Here is a 27,228-nt window from a genome sequence, read left to right as displayed (position 1 = left end):
CAGAATAGAATGGTTAGTGTTGAAAAGATAGAACAATACATTATAAAAACACCAAACATCGTTGTAAATATACGCATAGACAGTAGAAAAGAAATAAATACGAAATATGGTAAAGGCGTAATATGTTTCACAGTTTTATTGCAGCCTCTTATGCATATCAACCTGGTTTGATTATTTATCTAAAGAAAAAAAAAGTCTTATGACTCATTTCTCTGACGTATATTTATTTTGCCACCGACATTTTCTTCTGACCCACCTGCCTCTTCTCCAATGGAACTCGTCTTACAAGTGATTGTCTAGTGCACCTGTGCAGCAGGTGTTCCGAAGAACAGATGCGCAGCATTTTAGAGAAACAGACACCCCTCATTGTTTCACCGAGGGCTTTTGTGTGCAGCCGGATTGTAGCTAAGAAAGACAATTGCTGATGCCTCCATCTTTTCACGAACTTTAAGAAGAAGAATCATAATCATGAGGTGGTTCGCCGTGTTGTTCTTGCTTATGGCGCTGGTGAGTTTTCTATTATTTTTTTTTTTTTATTATTCGATTCCTTGGTGAAGGAAATAGATAAAACTGTGTAAAGCTTAGACTAAAAAGAAGCAATTAAACCCCGTTCACGTAGTTGTTGTGAAAGCGCATGGTAGTCCCACCCTGACTTTCAAGTTTCACCTAAACACATTGAAACGAAGAGTTGAAAGCTGGATAAAAAATGTCTTGTAAGATTGTTTTAACGTATTTCACTTTATTTATCCGACAGATGGTATTTGATGAATGTTTTATTCTCATAGTAGTAGTAAAAGAAAGAAAAAAACTTCCGTACAGTGCAATAAATTGAGGTGAAACCTTAAACACCACGAACGAATCTGTAGCTTTTTTTTTTCTTTTTTTTTTTAATCCAACCCTCCACTGAAGTCGAGTGAACTACTACTCCGGCGGGTCCATATCAATCATCTAACGAAACATTTTCATTATTATAACTTATACAATTCTTTGGTTGTAGCATCTTCCAAATCATATGATCTTGTGAAAAGTAATGTCTTTAGTTTCTTCTTAAATTCAATAGCTTCCTTTAGGTCCTTCATTTCAGTTGGCAGATTATTATAATGTCTAGGCGCACAGTAGCTAAAAGCCCTTTCACCAAATTTACTATTTGTTCTTGGTTCAGATAGTCCATGTTTGTCACTCATGTCTCTTATGGTAACATTTGTTTCAAGTTCTAGTTTTTTCAGGCATTCTTTTAGATATTTTGATTCAGTATCTTGAACGTTAGTAAGAGTAACTTGTACAGTATTCGATTCTCGCCCTTACCGGCAGCCAGTGTAATTTAATTTGTGCAGGGGTAATTCTATCCCTATTGTGTAGTCCTTTTATTAATCTAGCGGCTCTGTTTTGTACTCTGAATTTTCTTCAGCTAATAATTTGGTAAGCCATAGAACAGTGAGTTGCAGTAGTCAATTCTTGAAAATATGTGGTGATTAATGAGTATGGCCATAGACTTTTCATTCAAGTATTTACTAATAAATGCTATGTTTCTAATATGATAGTTATAATTTACCATATTATTTATATGTTCATTCATTGTCAGTCTATCATCCATGATTACTCCAAGATTTCTGACAGATTTCTTTAGGTCAATGATCGATTGACCTATTTCAATTCTTTGGAAGCATTCGATTCTTTTTATATCTTTTTCATTTCCAAAAATAATACATTCACTTTTATCTTCATTGAGCTTGAGCTTTTTTGTTAACATCCAAGCCTTAATGTCATTCATTATTTCATGTATCTTTCTTTTAGCTTCATCAACTAATTCTATTGGGAAATAGAATTGTGTATCATCAGCGTATATTTTAAATTTAACTCTGTGAGTTTCAAGTATATTTGCCAGTTCAATCGTGTAAATTTCAAACAGGAGAGGACCTAGTACACTGCCTTGAGGCACCCCTTTGGTTAGTATTCTTGTCTCAGATTCAACATTTGATATTACTACTTTAACTTTGCGGTTTTCAAGATAACTCGCAAACCAGTCATATGCTCGTTCTACAATGCCCACAGCCTTAGGGTCTTCCATCAGATATGTACAGTATCAAATGCTGCACTTAGATCAAGCATCACAAGAATGCAACGCTTGCCATTTGTTATAATTTCTGTTATGTCAACAGCAGTTTCAATAATTTTCGAAAAATAGGACAGATTTGATATTGGCCTATATGAACTTGAATTGTCTATATCACCTTTTCCTTTATAGACAGGCTTGATACATGCAACTTTTTCACAATCAGGGAAAACTGCCTGTGTTAGACTCATATTTACCATGTTTTGTTAGGTCTCTTGTAGTCTGGTGAAATTTTCTGCATCTTTTACATCGTCAATTGGAAATGGGTCATTTCTGCAGTAGGTTTTTCTTACTTTCTTTATTATTCTCATATAATCACCCTGACTTAACTCTTTGAATACCCTTAGCTTACTTACACCTGTTGCTGATGTATTCCTTCGTTCTGTTGTGCCGATGTTGCGAAAACTGGAGCAGATTTGATTTATTTTTTCTTCAAAATAATCAACAAAATCATTTGCTAGGCATTTAGGATCATTAGTTATGTCAGGCAATACTATTTCTGTCTTAGGTTCTTTAGGTTCTTATGTATTTTCCGTGGGTCATTTTCATTGCACACTTTTTTATATTAGGCCTTTTTTTTGCAAAGATAAGGTAATTGTAGCGATTTCTAGCTGATTTGTTATGTTGCCAATTTTCATTATTTTTATTTCTTTTCAATTTATCCTCCATTTTTCTTTTTCTTTTTTTTTCTTCATGTAATTCATTATCAAACCAATTCGATTTTTCTTTAATTGTGATTATTTTTTTTTCCGGCACGTATTATTATAATTAGTTGCAAGTATTGTTTTACTTCTATCAGTATTACAGTTTACACAGGATTGTCTCTCTACTAGGGTGTGCTTCTCTTCCCAGTTACAAACTGGTGTTATCCCTCTTATATCCTCTCTAGGCTTTGTTCAATGAACTCTTTTGGATCAAAGTTAGTCTTAATTCTGTATGTGATTTCCTTCTGTATTGCATTATTTTTTCTAACATCTATTTCAAAAGACATTAACTTATGCATTGGGGATAGAGCAGTCAGGTTCAATCTCCATATTTAGTATGATGATGTTTTTGTTTACTATAACTAGATCTAGTATATGATTAGACTGAGCTGTTGGTTCAGACACTTATGTTTTCAAGGTCGTGATTGTCAATCAATTCTCTAAATTCATTGACATATGGGTCTACTCTGTTATCAAGATGTAGGTTGAAATCACCACATATAACTATATTTCTATTGTCGTTCAATGTCTCTAGTAAGTTGATAAGTTCATCTAGAAACATTAATTTGCTTTTGCTCGGTGGTCTATAGAGTATAACTATTTGTAGATTTACATTTCGAGATAAAATTTTAATATTCATATATTCAAATGAATTAACTATGAGATGATTTCTTACTTTATATGATTTCTTAATTAAGATTCCAATGCCACCACCTCTTTTGTCTTCTCTTGATTCATGATAAAAGTTATAAGATTTAGGTGTCATTTCATTTATTTTCGATCTGTCACTCGCATTCCCACTCAACAAAATTTATACTAAAGGCTTTTGTTATTTAATGTCCATCATCTATCAAATTACTGATTTCCATTATAATAAGTAGAGGAATCACGCTTTAGTAATTTTAATGGTATTTTATTAAACTTTTTGCACCTGACCATTTTTTTCCGAACTGGTAAAAGTACGGTCTGCTACGAAGTAAGAGCCTGTGCTGGCGAGAGGCCAACAATAGCCTAAAGGAATAAAATAAAAGTCGAATAAGTTGTCATAAAGTTTTTATTATTATTATTATTATTGTTGTTGTTGTTGTTCAGACAGGTTCATGTAATATATAATTAACAGAACTTTGAAGGATGGCTTAGACTTATTCCTATTCGATCTACATACAAGAACGTTATCTTGATAGGAAAATTAACCAAAGGAAACCGTGAAAAAAATAAAAGTCCTATTTAGAATATTATTATACATAAAAGAACGATAAAATAACCAAATATTAACGAAGGACAAGGCATAGACAAAGACTTTAAAAAAAATGTATTGAGAATGGTACCTGAAGGATGATACTGTAAATTATTGTTGTTGTTGTTGTTGTTGTTGTTGTTGTTGTTGTTGTTGTTGTTGTTGTTGTTGTAGTTCTTCTTCTTCTTCTTCTTCTTCTTCTTCTTCTTATCATCATCATTATTATTATTATTATTATTATTATTATTATGCTACAAAATAATGGATGAAGAAATATGTTTGGAATAAAATTGCCCAAAATAAGATACCTGAAGGATGATACTGTAAATTATTGTTGTTGTTGTTGTTCTTCTTCTTCTTCTTCTTCTTCTTGTTATTATTATTATTATTATTATTATTATTGTTGTTATTATGCTACAAAATAATGGATGAAGAAATTATATGCTTGGAATAAAATTGCCCAAAATAAGATAGTGGAATATCTCGATACAGCCAAGAGAAAATTTTGTAGCCTAGGCTAATTCAATATTTTATAATTATTACTTTCTTAAAAAAAACAAGTCCAATAAGAATCTGTACAATTATGTCAGGAATATTTTTTATTTTTTTAATAAACGGTTGCTTTAAATTTCACCGTCAAAACAAGCATAGATATCATATTTATTTAATCGAGAAGTTATCAGAATATTTGACGGGCTTGCTTAACCTACTCTCTGGTAAGAAGTGTGGCTTATGATTATGTAAAAGATGTTTTTATTACCAATTATTGATCAGATCTGGTAGTATTTCACTCAAGTTTTTCCTGACATTTTTTTTGCTTTTTTTGGATTAATAACTCAATGTCTAGTTACAAATTAGTTTATAATGTACATATTTGCCGTTTAATTCTTATAAGACTGACAATATTCAATCTGGAAAGACGTAGGTATTTTAGCTAGCAACGACTTGTAGTCTGTCTGAAAGCTTGAAAATGAATTCATTACCGTAATCTACATTTTTTTTTTTCAAATCAGTGGTCATCTTTGCTTTTACTTGATAAGATAAAGATACGACATGAATTGTATCATGAATACATGCAATTACACATAAAACTTTATATATGTAGTATACATTATCTTCTACACACTATCAACATAATTCAAGATTAGTTTAATTTCCAGAATAAGAAAAGCTGGAGTTCGAGAGATGGTTGAGTAATCCATGTAACGAGAAAACACCTGTGATGACACTTGTATGTCAGTATCTTTTTACTTCACCCCTCGCATCTGTATTTCTTTGTCCAACTGTGGCACCGTGTGGGTGTAAAAGATAATAGTGCATGTTGCGGGCGGGCAGACACATACATACATACATACATACATACATACATACACACTTACATCGAATTTGCTGTGCATTGGTATCTAACAAATAAGTAAATTCTTTTAATGATAGATATTTCTGCCCGACTAAGCTATGCCTGATAGTGATAATCAGCCTACACACACACTCCTCTCTCTCTCTCTCTCTCCTCTCTCTCTCTCTCTCTCTCTCTCTCTCTCTCTCTCTCTCTCTCTCTCTCTCTCTCTCTCACACACATGTCAACTCCTCATGTCCAACGTGGCCTCCCCATCTATCCAAATAAGGTGGTGCCAATCGCTTCCTCTATTCGTATGGTTTCATGCCTTCGCTCTCATCTATCTATCGTAATTGGCTTTGAACTTCCTTTTTTTTTTCTTTTTTTGTAATTTTGTTGTTATTGTTCCAACCAAATCGTAATGGCGGATTTCCTTTTATAATGAAAGTGATTTATTATGATTGTTTAAAAACAATTAACTTAGTTAGCTTCTTGACGGAGAGAGAGAGAGAGAGAGAGAGAGAGAGAGAGAGAGAGAGAGAGAGAGAGAGAGAGAGAGAGAGAGAGAGAGAGAGAGAGAGAGAGAGAGAGAGAGAGAATGTGCCAATGTATAATCGATTCTATGATTAAATTTTTCTAAGGACAAAATTCACCTTTGTATACATACATACACACACACACGCACACACACGCACACACACACACACACACACACATATATATATATATATATATATATATATATATATATATATATATATATATATATATATATATATATATATATATTGTGTGTGTGTATGAACTGGATCTCATTTTGTATTGGAATGCGTATATGCATGTATGTATGTAAGAGGAATACTAGCAATAAGATGTATAGTGACGTATGCACGGTCTAGGTATACTTAGACCGTATGCGTGTGCAGTGTTCATCTCTCTCTCTCTCTCTCTCTCTCTCTCTCTCTCTCTCTCTCTCTCTCTCTCTCTCTCCATAGCCTTGGTCAAGGAGTAGACTATTTTTACTTTGTATATGTGTAGACTAATCTTCTTATCCCCCAAAAAACTGGTATTATCGCGAATCCATATTAGAGCAATCGATTGCTTTCCAGTGTCTCATCTTTCCTGGAAGTCGAACTAAGCCCACTTTTGTTTTTCGAGTCTATACTTAAAGAAATTGAGACCCCTTATAGGCGCAGTAGACTTTTTTGTTTTACACACACACACACACACACACACACACACACACACACATATATATATATATATATATATATATATATATATATATATATATATATATATATATATATATATATATATATATATATTACATTATTTAAGCCTATGAAAATGTATAAGTACCCTACACATTAAAAAATATATTTATTACCTCCGCCAGGGAGTTCATATAATTGTCTGCTTTTATTTATCCATCTGTTTGTCTGTGAGAAGGATTACATAATAAATATTTCCCGAATTTTAGCAACGGATAGGTATTATGGTCTGCAAGAATCCATTAGATTCTGGAGGTGATCCAGATCAAGTTAGCGATTTTGTTTATTATTGTATTAGATTAATTCACGTTCAATACATGAAAGTGGGAGGAGTTTGTCCGTAGACTTCAGTAAAATTTTGACTATCGGAAATCTTTGATTGCTCGTTGTTCACTTGCCCGGGAAATATTTTCAAATCCACAAAAGACTATCAATATCTGCAGACTTTTATATATGTTTTGGGAAAGATAAACTCAAGAATATATTTATATTATAATTGGAAAAGAACATTTTGACTAATTATCCTGATTAAGATAAGAAATGGAAGTCACATTTATCAATAGGCCTAACTATATACATCTTCAATCGCTGTTCTTATTTATCCAAATATATTATTAGCTTATCTTTCTTCATTGTAACATGTCTGCTTTTATGTGAATAACTGAAATAATAATACCAATTCCTTGATATCGCAAGAGGTCTGCCCCTCTCTTTTGTTCTTCTCCTGTACTTCTCTTTCTCCCTATTTCCTTAATCTTTCCCATCCCTAGTACCTGTCTTTGAGCTATAAATTGGATTGTATCCAGGGGTACTCTTCCTTTCCCCATATTCCCCACTTCCCTATTATTATTATTATTATTATTATTATTATTATTATTATTATTATTATTATTATTATTATTATTATGTCTGCTTTGAGAAGCCTCACCAATTCTTCCTTGTCCTTCCGTTACCTCTGGAGAAATGGTTAGCGTAAAATGTAAACAGCACGCTGTGTACTGTGGAGGTCTCTTAATCAATTATTTATAATCAAAATCCATTCCATTATTGACCTATTGTTGAACTAATGATAATCTCAAGTTTGTTATCGAATGCTTTTCAGGTCCTCGTGTCCAGTGAAAATGACATCTACTCCAAGACCGAAGAGGAGCAACTTCAGATTCTGGGTCCTCTGCTCAAGGTAGGTCTAGGTTTACTACCAAGAGTATTCTTGAAGGTTTAAAAGGCATATATTCGTTTACTATATAGGGATACATAAGATAGATATTAAATAAGCTAATAAAGTAAGATTTGCATATACATATATATATATATATATATATATATATATATATATATATATATATATATATATATATATATATATATATATATATATATATACCGTATATATATATATATATATATATATATATATATATATATATATATATATATATATATATATATATATATATATATATATATATATATATATATATATATATATATATATATATATATATACAGTATTTAAAAGGGAAACTGATTAAAGCAAAATATATGAAAAGAAATCGGAGTAAAAATGCAGATGTCGGCAGTCTGCACTATAAATGATAGCCGACGATGTAGTCTATCCTGGTGACATATAACAACAATGATGATAATTCAAATTTCTTTGCTTAACTAGCCCCGTGACGTATTTTCACAAGTCAGTTCCCAATCCTTTTGTAACTGCGTGAATTTACTTCCTGCTGACGTCATATGAAAGCTTACACGGGCTGTAATTGGCTTATATGTAATACAATCGTAAATCTGTTTTTTTTTCTTTTTTTGTAGAAGGCTTGTCAGATTTTTTTACCAGTAAGGAAGATTTAACCGCTTTCTCTCACTATTTTAGTCTAAAATTAGAGGCCATTTGATATGTCAGCATTAGACCTATTTCCTTAATGTCTGTATCAAACATTTTTCTGCTGCACTAAAATTCCCATTCAGCACTTCGAGTTTTAAACAAGATGATCGGAGCTTATTTGATGAAGAAGCTTAAAACTATAAATTGAACCCGCATTTTACATAATCAAAATAAGAAAATATATCCTCATTTAACACAATCAAGAACAGAAATTAGGTCCTCATTTGACATAATCAAGAATAAAAATTAGATCCTCATTTGATATAAATGAGAATAGAAACTAGATCCTCATTTGATATAAATGAGAATAGAAACGATACTCATTTGATATAAAGGAGAATAGAAACTAGATCCTCATTTGATATAAAGGAGAATAGAAACTAGATCCTCATTTGATATAAATGAGAATAGAAACTAGATCCTCACTTGACACCAAGAATAGAAACTAGATCCTCATTTGATATAAATGAGAATAGAAACTACATCCTCATTTGACATAATCAAGACTAGAGACTAGATCCTCATTTGACACTACTATATCAAGCAACATTCAACCAATTCTCATAACTCCTTATTATCCTCCTCAAGAAATTGCTGATGCCAAGACCACGCCCAGTCTACCAGATCCACCAGCTCTTGCGGGTTCACGTGCAGAAATGTTGCAACGCTGATCCTGTGATGGACTGCTGCACACCTGCTCTCTGTTGCCAGATGGACCTAGCATGCTGCGAGAAATAATTTTTTTTCCATGGCTATATACTTAATCGATGTTCAGTATAGTTACTTATCACTATGGAAATTAATTTGAAATATGCAGAAATTAAGGCGGCTGATTAATAGCGAACGATCTTTCTTAAATCTTTAATAATTATTGCATATGACCCTACATATAGCCATATATTTTTTTTTGAAGAATTTTGAGTATTCTACATCATAAGAATACTAATGTAGTCAATCTAAAATGTTTAACGTTTATTGGTGGACTATTTTTAAGAATTCAAAATTTGATAGTTTGCAGAATATATAATGGAATATGAAATAGCCTACAAGTAGTTGAATTAAAAGCATCACCATATTTGATGTCTTCATCCAATTTCAGTAATTAATTTGATCTGTATTTTAAGTGGCACAACTACATTAAACATATTATAACAGTATAATTTGTTTTATTTACCTATATTATTATTTTCTCTTTTTCACTATCAATCTACTTTTTATATATGCTGATTTATACTAGAATATGTATATCTTATGTAGGAGAGAAAGGAGAGATGATTAAATTTGTTATAAATAAAAACTACATTATCTTTACAGTAGGCCTATATCCAGTAAGTGCCTTTTTTCTTTTATGAACAAAATAGCTAACCATTTGAGTCCATATTTGGAGTATTTCAGCCATTAAACATTCCTATTTATTTACCGAAAAATATAGTGGAATAAGAAAGTTCAGTTACTTCTGTTAATGGAAGTTAATCTGCTGGACACGTTGCCAACTTGTTGGATGATTGATAATAATGTAATTATGAAAAAGGCAAAATTCCTCACTTGGAAACAGATTGTAGCTACATATGATTTACAATTTTACAGAGCTTAAACCAACAGATTGTGCATATGATTACAATTTTAGAGCTTAAAACATTTCCAAGATATTTTAATACGAAGCAGTTGCAGACAATTATCAGCTCAGGCTTATCGTGAACGTGACTGAATGCTGCCTCGCTAAGCGGTCAGCTTAACTTTAGTCAGCAACCCTTGGTTGCTCGGATCCTTTACGTATAGGCTATAGTCAGCAATTCTCTTTAGTCTTGGCAAGTGTCTCGAACTGTTAGGTCGACTTATCCTCGTGCTGCAAGAGTTTATTAAGAGCGTGCAAGTTCGAAGAGGTTGGTGAGGATAACAATTTGGTGCTGTTGTTTGTTTGTCTTACGGTAGTGTATAATATGCATTAACGCACTATTGACTTGAATAGCAAGTTGCTATGTTGAAGGGTTGTTTAACTTAGTCCTACAATACCCTTTATTTATTGCGGAAAAAAGATAAAGGGCCTCATTTTGTTTGGCGAAACGCACCTTCGTACTTCTAGTTCTGTTAGCTTTTCCAATCCTATCCATGCAATAAATTAACTTAATGGATTCAAATATGAAGCTGTGACAGACATAGGAATCTTAAACCAAGTTAAAGTTTGTCCTGTCGTTGTTTTCTATGTTAATCCAGTGTGTGTGTGTTTGTATGCTACTCGAGTTGTCGATTACCCTCGCCTTACGCTAACACGGCCATTTAATATCTGATCACCTGCTAGGTTTGTAAATGTGTAAGTTTAGATATTCCCAATGAAATGATGTAATTTTTGGATGTCTGTACATACATTACAAATGTTTATTTACCATAAAACTGTCTAAAATGTAAGAACGGACGATATCAACGTCAATGACCTTTGATGTCATGGATGCCAGAACAACTCAAAATCAATCTGTTACCCACGAAAGAAGCCATACAATGCTAGGTTTGGTTAGTACATGTATGCATGACCACTTCCTGCTAATTTACTTTATTTCTGTTACATCATTTGTCCTATATGTGACAATGCTAGTCGGTCTAACCCTATTGAGACCCTTAATTACCAGCCCTTACGAGTCTGATGCAAGCGGCAATAGAGGGAGTAAGTCTGAAAAGAAGCCATAGCAAGATTAGAATCTCTTTATGGCACTCTCTTTGTAGTTATTATGAACGCATGATTACCTTTAAGATATGTAAATTACGTATTTGTTTTAAAACAATATGATTGGAAATTTAGAGAAAATTTTGACAAAGCAAATGGAAAACGATTAAAATGCAAACTAGGTAGGTCTATTCCTTCCTTGCGTAGGCTTACATAGAAATATTGTTTGTATATCTAGGCTCAATATGTAACATTTGTAACCCTTTTATATATATATATATATATATATATATATATATATATATATATATATATATATATATATATATATATATATATATATATATATATATCAGGGCGGCTGTTCAGACAATGAGAATGCAATGCCTATGTTATTTTCGACATTATTTTGATTTTTCAACAGTAGGCAGAGAGAGAGAGAGAGAGAGAGAGAGAGAGAGGAGAGAGAGAGAGAGAGAGAGAGAGAGGAGAGAGAGAGAGAGAGAGAGAGAGAGAGAGTTTTAACTTTATAGGATGTATAGAGAATTTATTTTGTAAACCTAATAAATGCAAAGCCACAGATTTGGGAAATACAGCGATTATTTTGAAATATTTAACTGCTCATTAGCAAACCCCTTAAATCTGATCGGTTTCCCCTTATATATTTCCAAGACAACACCCGAATGGGTCATTAGATTGTTTAAGACGAAACATACCATGATTCATATCTTATTTAATTTTCCTTGTCGTCATGTACAACTTTATACAACATTCAAATGTTCTCTGGTATGTTGAGTTTAGTAATAATGGCAAAGCTTCTTGTCCAACATCTTAAGCCTAGCCTACATCTATGGTTTTGTGTTTTAAAACCTCATCAAATGTTTAAAAAATACAATGTAAGCATTATTGGCTATAATGTCACATACATGACGATACATTATTATTATTATTATTATTATTATTATTATTAGGCCTATCACAAACTAAGCTATAACCCTAGTTGGAAAAAACAGGATGCTATAAGCCAAGGGGCTCCAACAGGGAAAAATCGCCCAGTGAGGAAAGGAAAAATGAAAATATATAAATAAATTACAAGAGAAGTAACAAACAATCAAAATGAAATATAACAAGAACAGTAACATTATATTAGGTCTTAAATATATCAACTGTAAAAACCTAAAAAAAAAAAATAAAAAAAAAATAACAAGAGGGAAGAAGTAAGATGGAAATGAGGATTTGTGAACTGGAAAACAGTGTCTAGAGAGTATATAACGTACCATATCTATAGACCTTGTTGGAAAGATGCCGTTGAGCATAACCACGACCTTGAATATTTCGAGGAAGATTAGAAGGGCGTGTCCATATAAGACGAAACTGGTTGAGGTCATTGACCAGTCTCTATGTCAACTATTGGAATTACATCTGGAATGCCAGCTATAGTGCATCTCTCTCTCTCTCTCTCTCTCCTCTCTCTCTCTCTCTCTCTCTCTCTCTCTCTCTCTCTCTCTCTCTCTCTCTCTCTCTCTCTCTCTCTATATATATATATATATATATATATATATATATATATATATATATATATATATATATATATATATAAATATATATATAATATTGTTTCCGGTCACGGTCAGCTCTCCCCGTCCCTCGGCTAAGGGAAAGGAGTAGTCATACCCTAGTGAGAGGGTGTTGCGTGTGTGCATATTGAAATATTTAGCTGTTAATTTTGCCTGGTCGCATATATATATATATATATATATATATATATATATATATATATATATATATATATATATATATATATATATATATATATATATATATATATATATATATATAAACAAGCATGGGATATATGATCATGTTCAGGTGTAACCAGTCGTTATGAACAGACTAAAATTATGCCCATACGTTAACCTAGAAACTTTAATTAAAGTCAAATGATTTGTATTCGTTATCAGGAAAAATAATATATTGAAGTCTATAATGACTTATCCTCTGTATGTAACCAGAGCTAATGTTGTTTTTTATGTTCTTATTGTTAACGTTATTGTTCTTAATATGCTAACTTTCTCCCCCATATCAGTGGCATGGCCTGTTTTTTTCTTTTTTTTTTTTGGGGGGGGGGGGGGGGGTGTAGCCGAGCCGGCTACACCCCCACCCTCCCCCTCAAAAAAGAAAAAAAACAGGCCATGCCACTGATATGGGGTAGGAAGTTAGCATATTAAGAACAATAAGAACATAAAAAAACGGTAAATTTTTACAAGCACTTACCAGGCCATAGGCGATATTTGCCATTACAAACAACATCAGCTACACATTTCAGTCACTTTTTCTTCTATGCACTTTTCGGCGGAAATGCATAATTAACGAGTTATTCAATATCTTATTTTTAATATTTGTTAAAAAATGGACAAGTCATTCGACATGTTGACTCCACAGCAAATATTGTAAAAAAAACATTACCTCTGGTTACATACAGAAAATAATTGTCATTATTGTGACTGATAAACAGGTGGATACATTATTGGACAATCAAGGGCCACTCAGTGTGGATAACCGTAACTACCACTTAGTGAGGATAACATGCATAGAATGTAAACATTGGCCAGCTGCCTAACTTGAGAAGCAAGATCCTACGGTATACTGTACGTTGTTTATTTTGGTTACAGTTACATAACAATAATATCAATGACAACATGTAATTCTTTTACTACGGTGCATCTGGGTAAGTTGTATTTTACTTTTGGTGTGTTTGAATAGATTAGGTTATAGTTAAATTACACGAAGTGTTCTTCTTGCAGGTGATAGAAACCCTAGGAAGGGCCAGCGCAGCTTAACTTTACGATCTGCCTTATTGTAAGAGGGGTGTATGTATGATAGCGGTCACATGTATGTATGGTTACGGCTACCTTAGGATACGGCAGTGTAAGGGGAGTTGCGGGGTGCTGTTAGTAGATAAGGATATGGCATGTAGGTTATGTGGGGGGATAAAGTTTACAATACTTTATGTCCATCTTTAATACAATGGGAGGAACTGGCCGCTGATATACAAAAACTCCTTTATCCTATCTGATTTGATGGTGAATGGGATAAGATAAAAGTAAAGATTGAGAATGATAGTGTGCCCACAAACTTATTTTGCGGTGTGAGCAATTAGGAAGGGCCTAATAACCTACAGCAACAACTTAATTAACCAGCCTACACCCCAAACTGTTTTTTTTTCTTACGAATGTTTTCTTTGCTAGGGTAGCACTTGACACCAAGCTATGTGTCTAACTTGGTTCTAACTCATACCCTGGTGAATAGATCATTGTAATTTGATAAATAGGAAATCAAAACAGCCTAATTTTACTTTAATATTTTGGTACTGGTTACCAGGAAAAATAATATATAAAAGTCTATAATGACTTATTCTCTGTATGTAACCAGAGCTAATGTTGTTTTTTATGTTCTTATTGTTAACGTTATTGTTCTTAAAATGCTAACTTTTTCCCCCATATCAGTGGCATGGCCTATGTTTTTATAGCATAACATACATATACCAAGGCACTTCTCTCAATTGGTGGGGTGGGTAGCCGACATCAATTAAATGGAATAAAAGGGACATTTCCTCTCTGTTCCTCCCAGCCTGACAAGGGACTCAAACTCGAGGAACATAGAGAGGAAAGGTCCTTCTTTCATTTGTTAGGTGTCGGCTACACCACGCCCCCCCCCCCAAAAAAAAAAGCTCTGCTGCAATTTGGCACAAATAAATATCCTTAAAACCTTACTAGTTTATGTGCGAAGGTATAGTCTGGTTCTGGTTTATGGATGAAGCTTTACCTTTGCAATGGGGACTCGTGCTTGTTTGTGGATTTTTAGGTTGGGTATTTTTTTGTGTTAATATATCCTGTTTTCGGGTCAGTGGCTACAAAGTATGTTGAGTAATGACAGACCATCCTATGTTTGTGTCATTATAAGGAGTTCTATCCAACCCAATGAGTAGGAGATGGTGTCCTATGTGGGGTTAGGAAGGACTGTGATAAATATTCACTCTTTTGTATTTTTCATGATGTGTGTAAAAATTTTGGTTAATATATGATACTTTACTAGCGAAACTAGAATTTGCTATAAGTAATGGACGAGTGTTGGCTAGTTTGGTATTTTTCTTAATATGTTTAAGGATGGCTAGGGCATGATAAATTTCATATCGATTGATTAAAAAGTTAAGTCTGCTTCTCACTCTGAGTCCATTGTTTACTTTTTGGAGTCTTGATTAGGAGTTACTGCGCATGCAGTGTTTGCATTCTCTTTTGCCAGCTGTTTTTTTTTTGTATGACTTGATCATTACCTGGCTTTTCTGAGCAGTGATGAGCATCCAAATACAGTACTGAGGCACAAGTTCATGGATGTTCTACAATAGCCATTTTTTTTCCCATCCTTCCCCTCAGTTCCATCATGACTATAGTATTATCACTAAAACCATCCCCAAGAGCGAAGTATAATATACTGTATTTCCAAATTTATTGTAATCTTATCTAATTTGATAATTGATTATGTAGTTATTGTTGCTCCTGCAACTCATCCATGTACCGCTGGCCAGAACAGAGGAGCAGTGACGTAATGTTAATTTTGCGAGTGCAGCGACCCACAGTGGAGCGTAAACCATTAGAAGGACGTGAAGTGAATCATTGATAATTATGATACTGTACTTCAATTTCCAACCACTTATACAAACCATATATTTTTTGCAACTAGTTATCTTGTGTTTATTTTGGATTTCTAACCATTGCTATTGCTGCAAATCACTTGTTTTGGGCATTTCCCCACCCGAAAACACCAGTTTTCCACTGGAGTCCCCCATAATTATCATTATATAAGAGGGTCCAAAAACTCATAAACGGGTGGTTTGCCCCAGTAATCAAGGTCAGAAAGGCATAAAACACAAGATAGTGTTTAGGAAAAATATACTGTATATCGTTCCTGTATTTAGCTGGAAAATGAAGTAACCATTTTCACAATTTTATTATGAAATAGTGAGATATTTGGAAGATTTAGATATTTTATAGATGATATAGGTGATTTTTAGATGAAGTTTTTATGTCTTAATTTTTAATGTCTTTAGGGTTCCTATGATGTACTATATCTAATTACTAAAAAGACTAGTCAAATTGATGTGTCATACTTGAAGTACAGGAATTGAAAATTGTGATTAGCCAACATTTCTTGGGAGGAAATTAGTTTTAAAAGTTAAGTCCAGTATAGTATTTTATATAGTTGTTATATGATTTCATGGAATTTGACATTCAGAAACTTTATGTAATAGGTAGTAGGTTGGCCAAGGCACCAGCCACTTGTCATATACAGTACTACCATTAAAAGAGTTATTGGGACCTTTGACTTGCCAGATAGCATTGCATTGGCTCCCTCTTTGGTTACGTCTCATTTTTCCTTTGCCCATACATACACCAAATAGTCTGGTCTATTCTTTACAGAGTTTCTTCTTTCCTCATACACCTAAGAGCACCAAGATCACTGAAAAATTCCTCTTCATTCAATGGGTTAACTAATGCACTGTAATTGTTCAGTACTGTAGATACTTTAATCTTGGTAAGGGTAGAAGAGACTCATTAGCCATGGTAAGCAGCTCTTCTATGAGGACACTCCATGATAAAACTATTGTTATCTTAGGTAGTTCCATAGCCTCTGTACCATGGTCTTCTACTGTCTTGGGTTAGAGTTATTATGCTGGAGGGTACTCTCAGGCACACTATTCTATCTGTTTCCCTGATTCCTTTTGTCACTGGACTACAGTATTTTCCATTTTTCAATATTAAACTTAGCCGGTGATCATATAGCTGTCAGCTCTGCTGCCCGACAGAAAAAACCTAAGGACAAAATACGCCAGCGATCGCTATACAGGTGGGGGTGTACATCAACAGCGCCATCTGTCGAGCAGGTACTCAAGTACTCCATGTCAACACAGAACCAATTTTCTCTCTGTCGTGCCACTGGCAAGACCTACTAAAATACGCTGTTACTAACTGGATTTGTTTTCACAACTATTTGGTGAAGTACACTATTCTAGTTTTGAGCTTTCGCTATGCAGGGGTTTTATCTTCATCTCAAAACTTGAACTCGTTTTGGATAGATTTAATTATGGTGACTAAGAGAGTATGGACTCTCTTTCACTTTTAAATGGCCGACCCTTCCCTTAGACGGAAGTGTGTTTAGGTTTTTAGTAATTGCTTAACACGTTATAGATCTATATATTTTATATCTCTCCGCCTTTATTAGGCCTCTTCGATTAACTTTCCATTTATTATAAACATATAAAAAGAAATTTTTATGTTTTGTTTATTTGCGACCTTTCCTGATAGTAGGCGGTCCTGACTTGGAACCGAAGTTAATCAACGTTGAGCCCGTTATATCGTATTTAGCCTTTAAAGAATTTAAAACTTTTTAGATTTAATGTTTTATGAAAGAATTTCTTTGATAGTCTTCGTACTGTTTTCAAAGATGAACTAACGTTTAGTTTTTTTAGACTACGCAGTTGTTGACGTTCAGGACGTTCAACATGCGCTCTATCGTTACGATAGAGAGAGAGTGTATCACGGTTTCACTTTGCAGTAAGAGTAAACCGATTCTGACGTTTCGTTCATTCTTTCTTAGCTTAAATGGTTTAAATTCTAAATTAAAGGAACTTTTTATTTGGAAAACCTTTCAGTTTTTTCCTTTAGCCAAATAACATGTTTTGACGATATATTATTGGGCTCTTCTCTCAGGTGCGAAATCAAGAGAGAAAGAGAGAGAGAGATAGAGACGGAGGGAGAAAAAAAAAAAAAAAAAAAAAAAAAAAAAAAAAAAAAAAAAGAAGTTCCGTTCAAGCGGGTAACGTTGTTCTCGTGTCACTCTCCTCCCTAGTCGCTGTACGGGGAAGAAGGTAAAACGTTTCTAGGGTTTTATTCTTGTCCCCAGGCTATGTGCGGTGAGAGATTGTAAACGTAGTTTAATTGAACTAGTGTTTAGTATCTTTCCCAGCCACTGAATTCTTTATCTTTATATGTTTTTGCTAGTATTAATGAGCTGCATTATACGACTGTTTTCGCAATTACTACCTTTTAATGAAGGGTAGAATTGTGTGTTTCAGGTAGAAATCAGTAAAAGTTTCGATTTCAGTGAAATAAGTGCAAAACAGAAAATCGAAGTGATAAAGTGATATGCGCAAAGTGTTACAGTGTTGCGTCCGAGGGTTCGTCTGTTCGTGCCTGTCGTTCACCTAGTCCGGGACCTCTTGCAAGCTCCCAAGCCCAGGGGAGAAGTAATGTCGAACGACTTATGGGTTCGTCAGGCCTTGATCAACGAACAGACGTTTTCCCTCCGTGGTTTCGGGCGTATCTACCCAAGATCGCCCCACCCACACAAAGACGAGAGAGCCCATTTACTTCTCGTCTGCGGAAGAGGTTTCTCGTAAGAAACCTTGGACCAAGGTCTCGCAGCTTATTAAGTGCAAGTCGGTCCCTTCCGCGCAAGTCCAACGGCCCAGGTGTAGCCACTGGGTCAGTTCGGACTCGCTGCAGTCTTCTGACGACTGCTCACCTCCTAAGAGAGGCAAAGCGGTACCGCAACAGGCAGTAACACCGTCTGTTGCTGCACCTGCTACTGTAGACCCTAAGTGGTCTTTGCTACAGTCTATGCAGACACAGTTAGCATCTTTAATGCAGGAGTATCGTGCGGAGTAGGTTGACGCTGCACCCGTTAGCCTACAACCAACCACGGTTGTGCGTACAGTAGACACTGACGCTACCTGCTCCCGCACTCCGCTTGTGAGAGTTCCACCTCCCATGCGCAGTGTACCCTGCCAGCCGCACGTTGACGTTCACAGACGCACGCTACCCTCCGTTGACGTTCGCGAGTTGCCACAACAACAGGAGGGTGGAGTTAAGTTGCTTTGTTTTGACACTGTGCGTCAACCTCCGCAACCCACTGTGGTTACCGCTACTCGCCCGCAGCAGACTAGTCAGTCAGGAGTAGAGGCTTTGCTTCCCCACACAGCTATGATTGTTGCCAGCTCACAGACTGTCAAGCAGTTACATGACGTTGCCTTCTGGTCTGCTACTAATGCACCAGTGCTGTATGTCCTCACGCACCTGTTGTGGTTGACAGTTCAGTTTTTGGCAGTTCACAGACTGTCAGGCAGTTACATAACGTTGCCTTCTGGTCTGCTGCTAATGCACCAGTGAGACCCTCACTGAGATACCTAGCTTTTCTCGGACAAGGTTCCTGTAGATGAGAAAGTGCTGTTCTCCCTCCTACTGATATTCCTTTGAGGACTCTGTCATTTGGAGAGGAGCCTTAAGCTGCTTAGCCTCCTATGGACTTTAATTAAATCATGATGATTTTTTAAGGATCTTCGTCCGGATCTTGTAACTGCTGCTCCTCGTTCGCCTCACGTCAGAACTTACACTAGGCCTAGCTACTTCGAAGCCGTTGTTGTTAAGCTAGTGCTCTCTCGCTCTCCTAGAGAGCGTTACGTTGGCTAGGCGACTGGTTTTGCACCAGGAGGAGTTTTAGGGATACAGCCTTTGATTTCCCTTCTTTTAAACTGGCTTATAGAGCGAGAGTCTGATAGGACACGAGAGAAGTTCTCGGCTTGGGAGTTCATGCCTCTGCCCAGGTAGACTTCTCAATTCTGGTAGACTCGCCCTGGCGCCTAGCCAGGAGACGCTCCAGTTGTTTACAGGTCAACTTCTCAACTTTTGTCGAGCCTTTGAAGTTTTGCTGTACTATTATGCACACATAACAAGGCTTCCAGGGATGGTAAATGGTTCCGCCTCAGTCGCTAACCCCGTCTGTTGCCACACCTGCTCCCGTAGACCCTAAATGGGCTTTGCTGCAAGACATGCAGTCCAAGCTTGTGTCCTTGATAGAGGACTTAAATACGGAGAAGAACCTTCTGGCCAACAACCTTCCTACCGGTTGGTTGTGCGCCCTGTTGACGCTGAGGTATCCTACTCGCGTCTGCCAGTTGATGTGGTTCCTCCACCGATGCGACCCAGTGTGGGTTGCCAGTCGCACGTTGACGTTAAGCGACGCTCGGAGGTGGTTGTTGACGTTCAGTGTGTCACTAGGAAGACGTTCAACAACCAGCAGAGGTGACTTGTTGTGACGCAGTGCGTCAACCTCAGCAACCCGGTAGGGTGTTGACTGCACAACCCAGACAGTCTAGACAGTTTCGGGTTGACGCTGTAGTTCCTCGCGCAACCATGATTGTTGACAGTTCACAGACTGTGCAGTAGTACCATGATATTGCGTCCGGCTCCGTCACGCATCCACCAGTGCGACCGGATTCAGCGAGTCAGACGTTGCCCACTCCGTTGCCGTTTCCTCATCAGTTTCAGATGAGGAACCCTCTGATGAGGACGTTGCTGAACAAGACGATCAACCCCCAGCCCTGCTATCCATCCAGAAGATGCTGAAGAAGGAACGCTGCCCAGTCAGGCTGTGGATGAGTCTGGTAGGGACACTGTCATCCGTGGATCAATTTGTGTCACTAGGAAGACTACACCTCCATCCTCTTCTATACCATCTAGCTTTTCACTGGAAAAAGGACAAGACGCTAGAAGCGGTCTCGATCCCGGTTTCCGGAAAGATAAAGTCTGGTCTGATTTGGTGAAAGGACTATATCAACCTTAGAGAGGGTCTTCCCCTGACTGTTCAGACTCCCAACCACGTTCTCTTCCCGGACGCATCGGACGTAGGCTGGGGTGCGACATTAGACGGTAGGGAATGCTCGGGATTATGGAACTTGAGTCAAAGGACAATGCATTTCAACTGCAAGAAGCTACTGGCAGTACGTCTGACCTGGAAAAGCTTCAGGTCTCTCCTTCAAGGCAAAGTGGTGGAGGTGAACTCGGACAACACCACGGCTTTGGCGTACATCTCCAAGCAAGGAGGGACCTACTCTTTGACATGGTACGAGATCGCAAGGGACCTCCTCACCTGGTCAAAAGGTCTAGACATTTCACTAGTAACGAGGTTCATCCAAGGCAACTTGAATGTCATGGCAGATTGTCTCAGTCGGAAGGGACAAATAATTCCAACAGAATGGACCCTCCACAAGGATGTATGCAAGAGACTTTGGGCCACCTGGGGCCAGCCAACCATAGATCTCTTCGCAACCTCGATGACCAAGAGGCTCCCAATATTTTGCTCACCAATCCCGGACCCAGCAGCAGTTCATATAGATGCCTTTCTACTTGATTGGTCACATCTAGATCTATATGCATTCCCTCCGTTCAAGATTGTCAACAAGGTACTGCAGAAGTTCGCCTCTCACGAAGGGACAAGGTTGACGCTAGTTGCTTCCCTCTGGCCCGCGAGAGAATGGCTCACCGGGGTACTTCGATGGCTAGTAGACGTTCCCAGAACACTTCCCCTAAGGGTGGACCTTCTACGTCAGCCACGCGTAAAGAAGGTACACCAAGGCCTCCACGCTCTTCGTCTGACTGCCTTCAGACTATCGAAAGACTCTCGAGAGCTAGAGTCTTTTCGAATGAGGCAACCAGAGCGATTGCTAGAGCAAGGAGAACATCCACCCTTAGAGTCTACCAATCGAAGTGGGAAATCTTCCGAAACTGGTGCAAGTCAGTATCCGTATCCTCGACCAGTACCTCTGTAACTCAAATAGCTGACTTTCTCTTATATCTGAGGAAAGAACGATCTCTTTCAGCTCCCACTATCAAGGGTTACAGAAGCATGTTGACATCAGTCTTCCGTCACAGAGGCTTAGATCTTTCCAACAATAAAGATCTACAGGACCTCCTTAAGTCTTTTGAGACCACGAAGGAGTGTCGTTTGGTTACACCTGGTTGGAATTTAGACGTGGTACTAAGATTCCTTATGTCAGACAGGTTCGAACCGTTACAATCAGCCTCCCTGAAAGATCTCACCTTTAAGACTCTTTTCCTGATATGCTTAGCCACAGCTAAAAGAGTCAGTGAGATTCATGCCTTCTGCAAGAACATCGGATTCTCATCCGAAACGGCTACATGTTCTACAACTTGGTTTTCTAGCCAAACACGAGCTGCCTTCTCGGCCTTGACCAATATCGTTCGATATTCCAAACTTATCGTATGGTTGGAAATGAACTAGAAAGAGTCTTATGTCCTGTAAGAGCTCTTAAGTTCTATTTAAAAACCTTTACGAGGCCCGTCTGAAGCTTTATGGTGTTCAGTTAAGAATCCATCTTTGCCTATGTCAAAGAATGCTTTATCCTATTTTATCAGACTGTTAATACGAGAAGCTCATTCCCATCTGAATGAGGAAGACCAAGCTTTGCTGAAGGTAAGGACACACGAAGTTAGACCTGTCGCAACTTCCGTGACCTTTAAACAAAATAGATCTCTGCAAAGTATATTCGACGCAACCTATTGGAAAAGCAAATCAGTGTTCGCGTCTTTTTATCTTAAGAATGTCCAGTCTCTTTACGAGAACTGCTACACTCTGGGACCATTCGTAGCAACGAGTGCAGTAGTGGGTGAGGGCTCAACCACTACAATTCCCTAATTCCATAACCTTTTTTTAATCTTTCTCTTGAAATGTTTTATTATTGTTTTTGGGTTGTCCGGAAGGCTAAGAAGCCTTTCGCATCCTACTTGATTTGGCGGGTGGTCAAAGTCATTTCTTGAGAAGCGCCTAGATTAGAGGTTTTGATGAGGTCCTTTAGTATGGGTTGCAACCCTTCATACTTCAGCTCCTAGGAGTCGCTCAGCATCCTATGAGGATCGCGAGGCTCAGTAAGGAAGACGTACTTAAAAAGGCAGAGTAATTGTTCAAGTCGACTTCCTTACCAGGTACTTATTAATTTTATGTTTGTTATTTTGAATAACTGCTAAAATGAAATACAAAATACTTAGCTCTTAATGTTAACATATTATGCTGGTCTCTACCCACCCCCCTGGGTGTGAATCAGCTATATGATCATCGGGTAAGTTTAATATTGAAAAATGTTATTTTCATTAGTAAAATAAATTTTTGAATATACTTACCCGGTGATCATAAATTAAAGGACCCTCCCATCCTCCCCAATAGAGACCCAGTGGGCAGAGAAGAAAATTGGTTCTGTGTTGACATGGAGTACTTGAGTACCTGCTCGACAGATGGCGCTGTTGATGTACACCCCCACCTGTATAGCGATCGCTGGCGTATTTTGTCCTTAGGTTTTTTCTGTCGGGCAGCAGAGCTGACAGCTATATGATCACCGGGTAAGTATATTCAAAAATTTATTTTACTAATGAAAATAACATTTTAGAGCCCTTGGTTCTATAGCACTCTCTTTTTCTAACTAGGGTTGTAGCTTACATAGTAATAGTAATAATGTTATCAGAAATTATTGGCTACCTGTTATGCTAGTAAGCTGGTAAGAACATTAAAGGTTAAAAGGTTAAAGGTGACTGGTTTCAGTTCCGGTTCCATCAGAAGAGATGCTCACCAGAACGTCAGCCGGGCAAGCCCAACCCCCCACTGTGGTGCCATACCACAGCAGTAGCCTCCCCAGTAAACAGCTTAAACTCACGGTCCTGGGCGGGGATCGATCTCTTGCCATGCGAAATGCTAGGCAAACACGTTACCACTGTACTAGCCAGGAGGTTATTGGTAAAATAAATCTTAACAAGGAGTATAGTTGAATACTGTCTAATTTATTGGCACCTTAGTTCAAATTAGGTTGAGAACTGCTTCCACCATCCTCCACTGTTAAATTCTCTGCGGAATTAATCCTAGGAATTGAGTATCCTTTATAATCAGTGTGGTTAAAAAATGGTTGCTTAGTTGGTGCTCATGAGGCAGTTTCAAACTAGCATCCCAAATTCTAATTAAGAACAAACATCATTGCTAGAGAAATGCAATCTTAACTAGCAAATGTGGTGAGTATTGAGGAAAAGTTCCCTCAAAATTGATAGCAAATCACAAAGATACATCCAGGGTGTTGGAAACTATAACTAATCCTCATGTCATTGATTTTAAAGTTCTCATTTTTTTTTTTGTAGGCTTTTCCTAAAAATGCTTGTGATATCTTCATTATGAATTAGTTGTTGATAAAGCTGATTTTTGTTCTCTTCAGTACGTCTTTTGTGTAGCGTCTTGAATCTAGTGAATGAGTAAAAAGCAACAGCATTCCCATAAGTACAAAGAATTTCTCTCTGAGTAAAGATATAATTACAAGAGTTTACAGAAAGTGTATTTGCTTGTTTACAGAAATTGACAAACACTGTAAATGTTGGTTTGTTTAAAAAGAAACATAGCGGGTAAGGATTTGAGTCCATCAGATGAGGCAAACTAATGAAAGTAGATAGATAAGGTCAACCCACAAGATTATATATACCCTGTATAAACAAATTCAAAGCAAGTTTCTTCAATGAAAATAGCGTAGAAAATGTCTTGCTAAGATATAGTAGGATCGAGGTTTCTCATATTGGATGCCTCTCATAGTAATTGTAGAAATAATTTTTCTATAATTAGTAAATATTTCTAGTTGTATAATTATTTTTATATGAAATACTAGTTTCTATTTTAGGTTTTTAGTGCATTGGTATACAAATTTTGCTTTATAGGTTATGGTAGAACAGTTAGCTGAAGATAATAGAAAATTTTACTGAGAAATTTTTTAATGGCTACTTGATTTTCTAAGCTTTGTGTTTCGTTATACAGTACAGTACTTTACCATTTAAAATCCTTCTCCTTAAATGCATTTAGAAATTATCTATCGTGTAAATATGCAGCTAATAAGTCAGTTTTCCATTTTTTATTATTGTTATTATTATTATTATTATTATTATTATTATTATTAGCTGAGCTACAACCCTAATGGAAAAACCATGATGCTGTAAGTCTAAGGGCTCCAACAGGGAAAAATAGCCCAGATAGGTAAGTAAGTAAGGAAATAAACTACAAGAGAGGTAATGAACAATTAAGATAAATATTTTAAAAACAGTAACAACATTAAAACAGATATGTCATATATAAACTGTAATAAGAGACTTATGTCAGTCTGTTCAACATAAAAACATTTGCTGCAAGTTTGAACTTTTGAAGTTCCACCAATTCATCTACAGTACCTACTTAGGAGGATCATTCTACAATTTGGTTACAGCTGGAACAAAACATTAGAATGTCACAGTTGGAACAAAGCTTCTGGAATACTGTGTAGTATTGAACATCGTGATGGAGAAGGCGTGGGTATTAGAATTAACTGCATACCTATAGTATTACGAACAGAATGGTACGGTCATACATGCATTCTACCCTTAGGATGAATTAGAATGTGTTATGAAGAAAAAAAATATTAGAAATCATGCAGTACTTTTTTATTTCTATTTTCAGAGGTGCTGTTTCTTCTCCATGATTCATACATTTGAATGGGTTAAACTTTATCTTCATACCTCACCACAGCTCTGGTGTATTGACAAGCTCGTCTTGAATAACAGATAATAAAGATGCAGTGTGTAGTGGATCAGTTCGCTAAAGAAGTTGAAGACTTCAGCTCTCAGTATGGGAGTGATGGCTCCATATCATATGTTGCTAACAATGTTATTGGCAAGCCTACTTTGTATCCACAGTATGGGGACTTTTCATCAGCCTACTGTTTGGTGAGTACAGTACTGTAGTTACAGTATGTGGTTTGTAATATCTGTTGTTATTGCTGCACTATTGAACTGTAACATATAGTTTAACCCTTTTACCCCCAAAGGACGTACTGGTACGTTTCACAAAAGCCATCCCTTTACTCCCATGGACGTACCGGTACGTCCTTGCAAAAAAATGCTATAAAATTTTTTTTTTTCATATTTTTGAATATTTTTTTTAGAAAATTCAGGCATTTTCCAAGAGAATGAGACCAACCTGACCTCTCGATGAAAAAAATTAAGGCTGTTAGAGCAATTTAAAAAAAATATACTGCAAAATGTGCTGGGAAAAAAATAATCCCCTGGGGGTTAAGGGTTGGAAATTTCCAAATAGCCTGGGGGTAAAAGGGTTAACATACTAATAACTTTTAATATTTTTTATCAGGAAAAGCAGTGCATCATTAGCATAGTAAATTTTCAGTTATGGGGCATTGTATTACTGAATTGTTTTGTTTCTAGTGCATTATTGAATTTAGATGAGAGATAGCCATTCCAGTGCTTTCCTTTATAAAATTTTGGGGCAATCATTTAAGGAGCTGTTCATGATGTGGTATTATTTGCCATCTTAAGCTTATATTTTTGATGAAGCGATGGCTTCCTTTTGCAAGAATTATGAGTAACAGCAGTTGCAACCAAGGAAAGGTGTGAAAGTGTTGTACCTGTACATGTTAACCCTTTTACCCCAGGCTCTTTGGAAATTTCCAAGGGGTTATTTTTTTCCCAGCACATTTTGCAGTATATTTTTTTTAAATTGCTCTAACAGCCTTAATTTTTGTCATAGAGAGGTCAGGTTGGTCTTATTCTCTTGGAAAATGCCTGAATTTTTAAAAAAAATTATCAAAAATATGAAAAAAATAATTTTCATAGCATTTTTTTGCAAGGACGTACCGGTACGTCCATGGGGGTAAAGGGATGGGTTTTGTGAAACATACCAGTACGTTCTTTTGGGGGTAAAAGGGTTAAACAGTACAGTATGTCAACTTTGTAACTGAGGCATACAGTAATTAATTACTGAAGTTGACATTCAGGCAGAATTAATAAAGTACAGTGGTTAAGCTCATAAATATTTAATTAATATTTCAAATGCACTTTAAGTGGAAGTAATCCTTTTTTGCATAGAATGGCTATTTTGTTTATTGTTGATTATTTATTTGTCAAATTTGTTGGATAAACTAAGTGCCTTTATTAAGTGAATTATTTATTAGGTATCTACTATACTTTATATTTCAAAGGCTTCACATACATTTGGAAACTGTTTTCAGTTTAACATAGAAATTAGTGGTTGCTCTTTTTTTTTTAGGTTATCTGAATTATGATTAATTCATAAAAGTCATTGATGATTTTATGT

General features: G+C 36.2%; 2 protein-coding genes across 4 annotated transcripts in view; both read left to right on the top strand.

Annotated features, from left to right (window-relative positions):
- Positions 1-354: 354 nt before the first annotated feature.
- Positions 355-9,683, top strand: LOC137627526 (uncharacterized). Its single transcript, XM_068358616.1, has 3 exons — positions 355-507; positions 7,767-7,844; positions 9,144-9,683. The coding sequence occupies exons 1-3, from the start codon at positions 469-471 to the stop codon at positions 9,291-9,293; spliced, it is 267 nt and encodes an 88-aa protein (XP_068214717.1). The 5' UTR covers positions 355-468; the 3' UTR covers positions 9,294-9,683.
- A 598-nt stretch (positions 9,684-10,281) lies between these two features.
- The window catches only part of Fbxl4 (F box and leucine-rich-repeat gene 4), a 35,439-nt gene continuing 18,492 nt past the window's right edge, over positions 10,282-27,228 (top strand). Inside the window, exons 1-2 of one of the 3 annotated variants that reach the window (XM_068359216.1) lie at positions 10,282-10,438; positions 25,579-25,844. In XM_068359216.1, coding sequence (XP_068215317.1) covers positions 25,692-25,844 — 153 coding nt within the window. In that variant the 5' untranslated portion in view covers positions 10,282-10,438; positions 25,579-25,691. Of the gene's footprint in view, positions 10,443-13,794; positions 13,943-25,578; positions 25,845-27,228 lie in introns of those variants that run through there. The other 2 variants (XM_068359218.1, XM_068359217.1) reach the window with 2 other exon arrangements.

This window comes from Palaemon carinicauda, chromosome 35 (assembly GCF_036898095.1).
Source record: "Palaemon carinicauda isolate YSFRI2023 chromosome 35, ASM3689809v2, whole genome shotgun sequence".
NCBI lineage: Eukaryota > Metazoa > Arthropoda > Malacostraca > Decapoda > Palaemonidae > Palaemon > Palaemon carinicauda.
Note: the sequence above shows the minus strand (reverse complement) of the source record. Positions and strands in the feature narration are given on the sequence as shown.

Excerpts from the sequence above, each read along its gene's own strand:
- LOC137627526 (XM_068358616.1), top strand. The coding sequence starts at position 469 with ATGAGGTGGTTCGCCGTGTTGTTCTTGCTTATGGCGCTG. Across the intron at positions 508-7,766 it reads TGTTCTTGCTTATGGCGCTG|GTCCTCGTGTCCAGTGAAAA; the intron begins GTGAGTTTTCTA and ends AATGCTTTTCAG. Across the intron at positions 7,845-9,143 it reads TTCTGGGTCCTCTGCTCAAG|AAATTGCTGATGCCAAGACC; the intron begins GTAGGTCTAGGT and ends ATCCTCCTCAAG.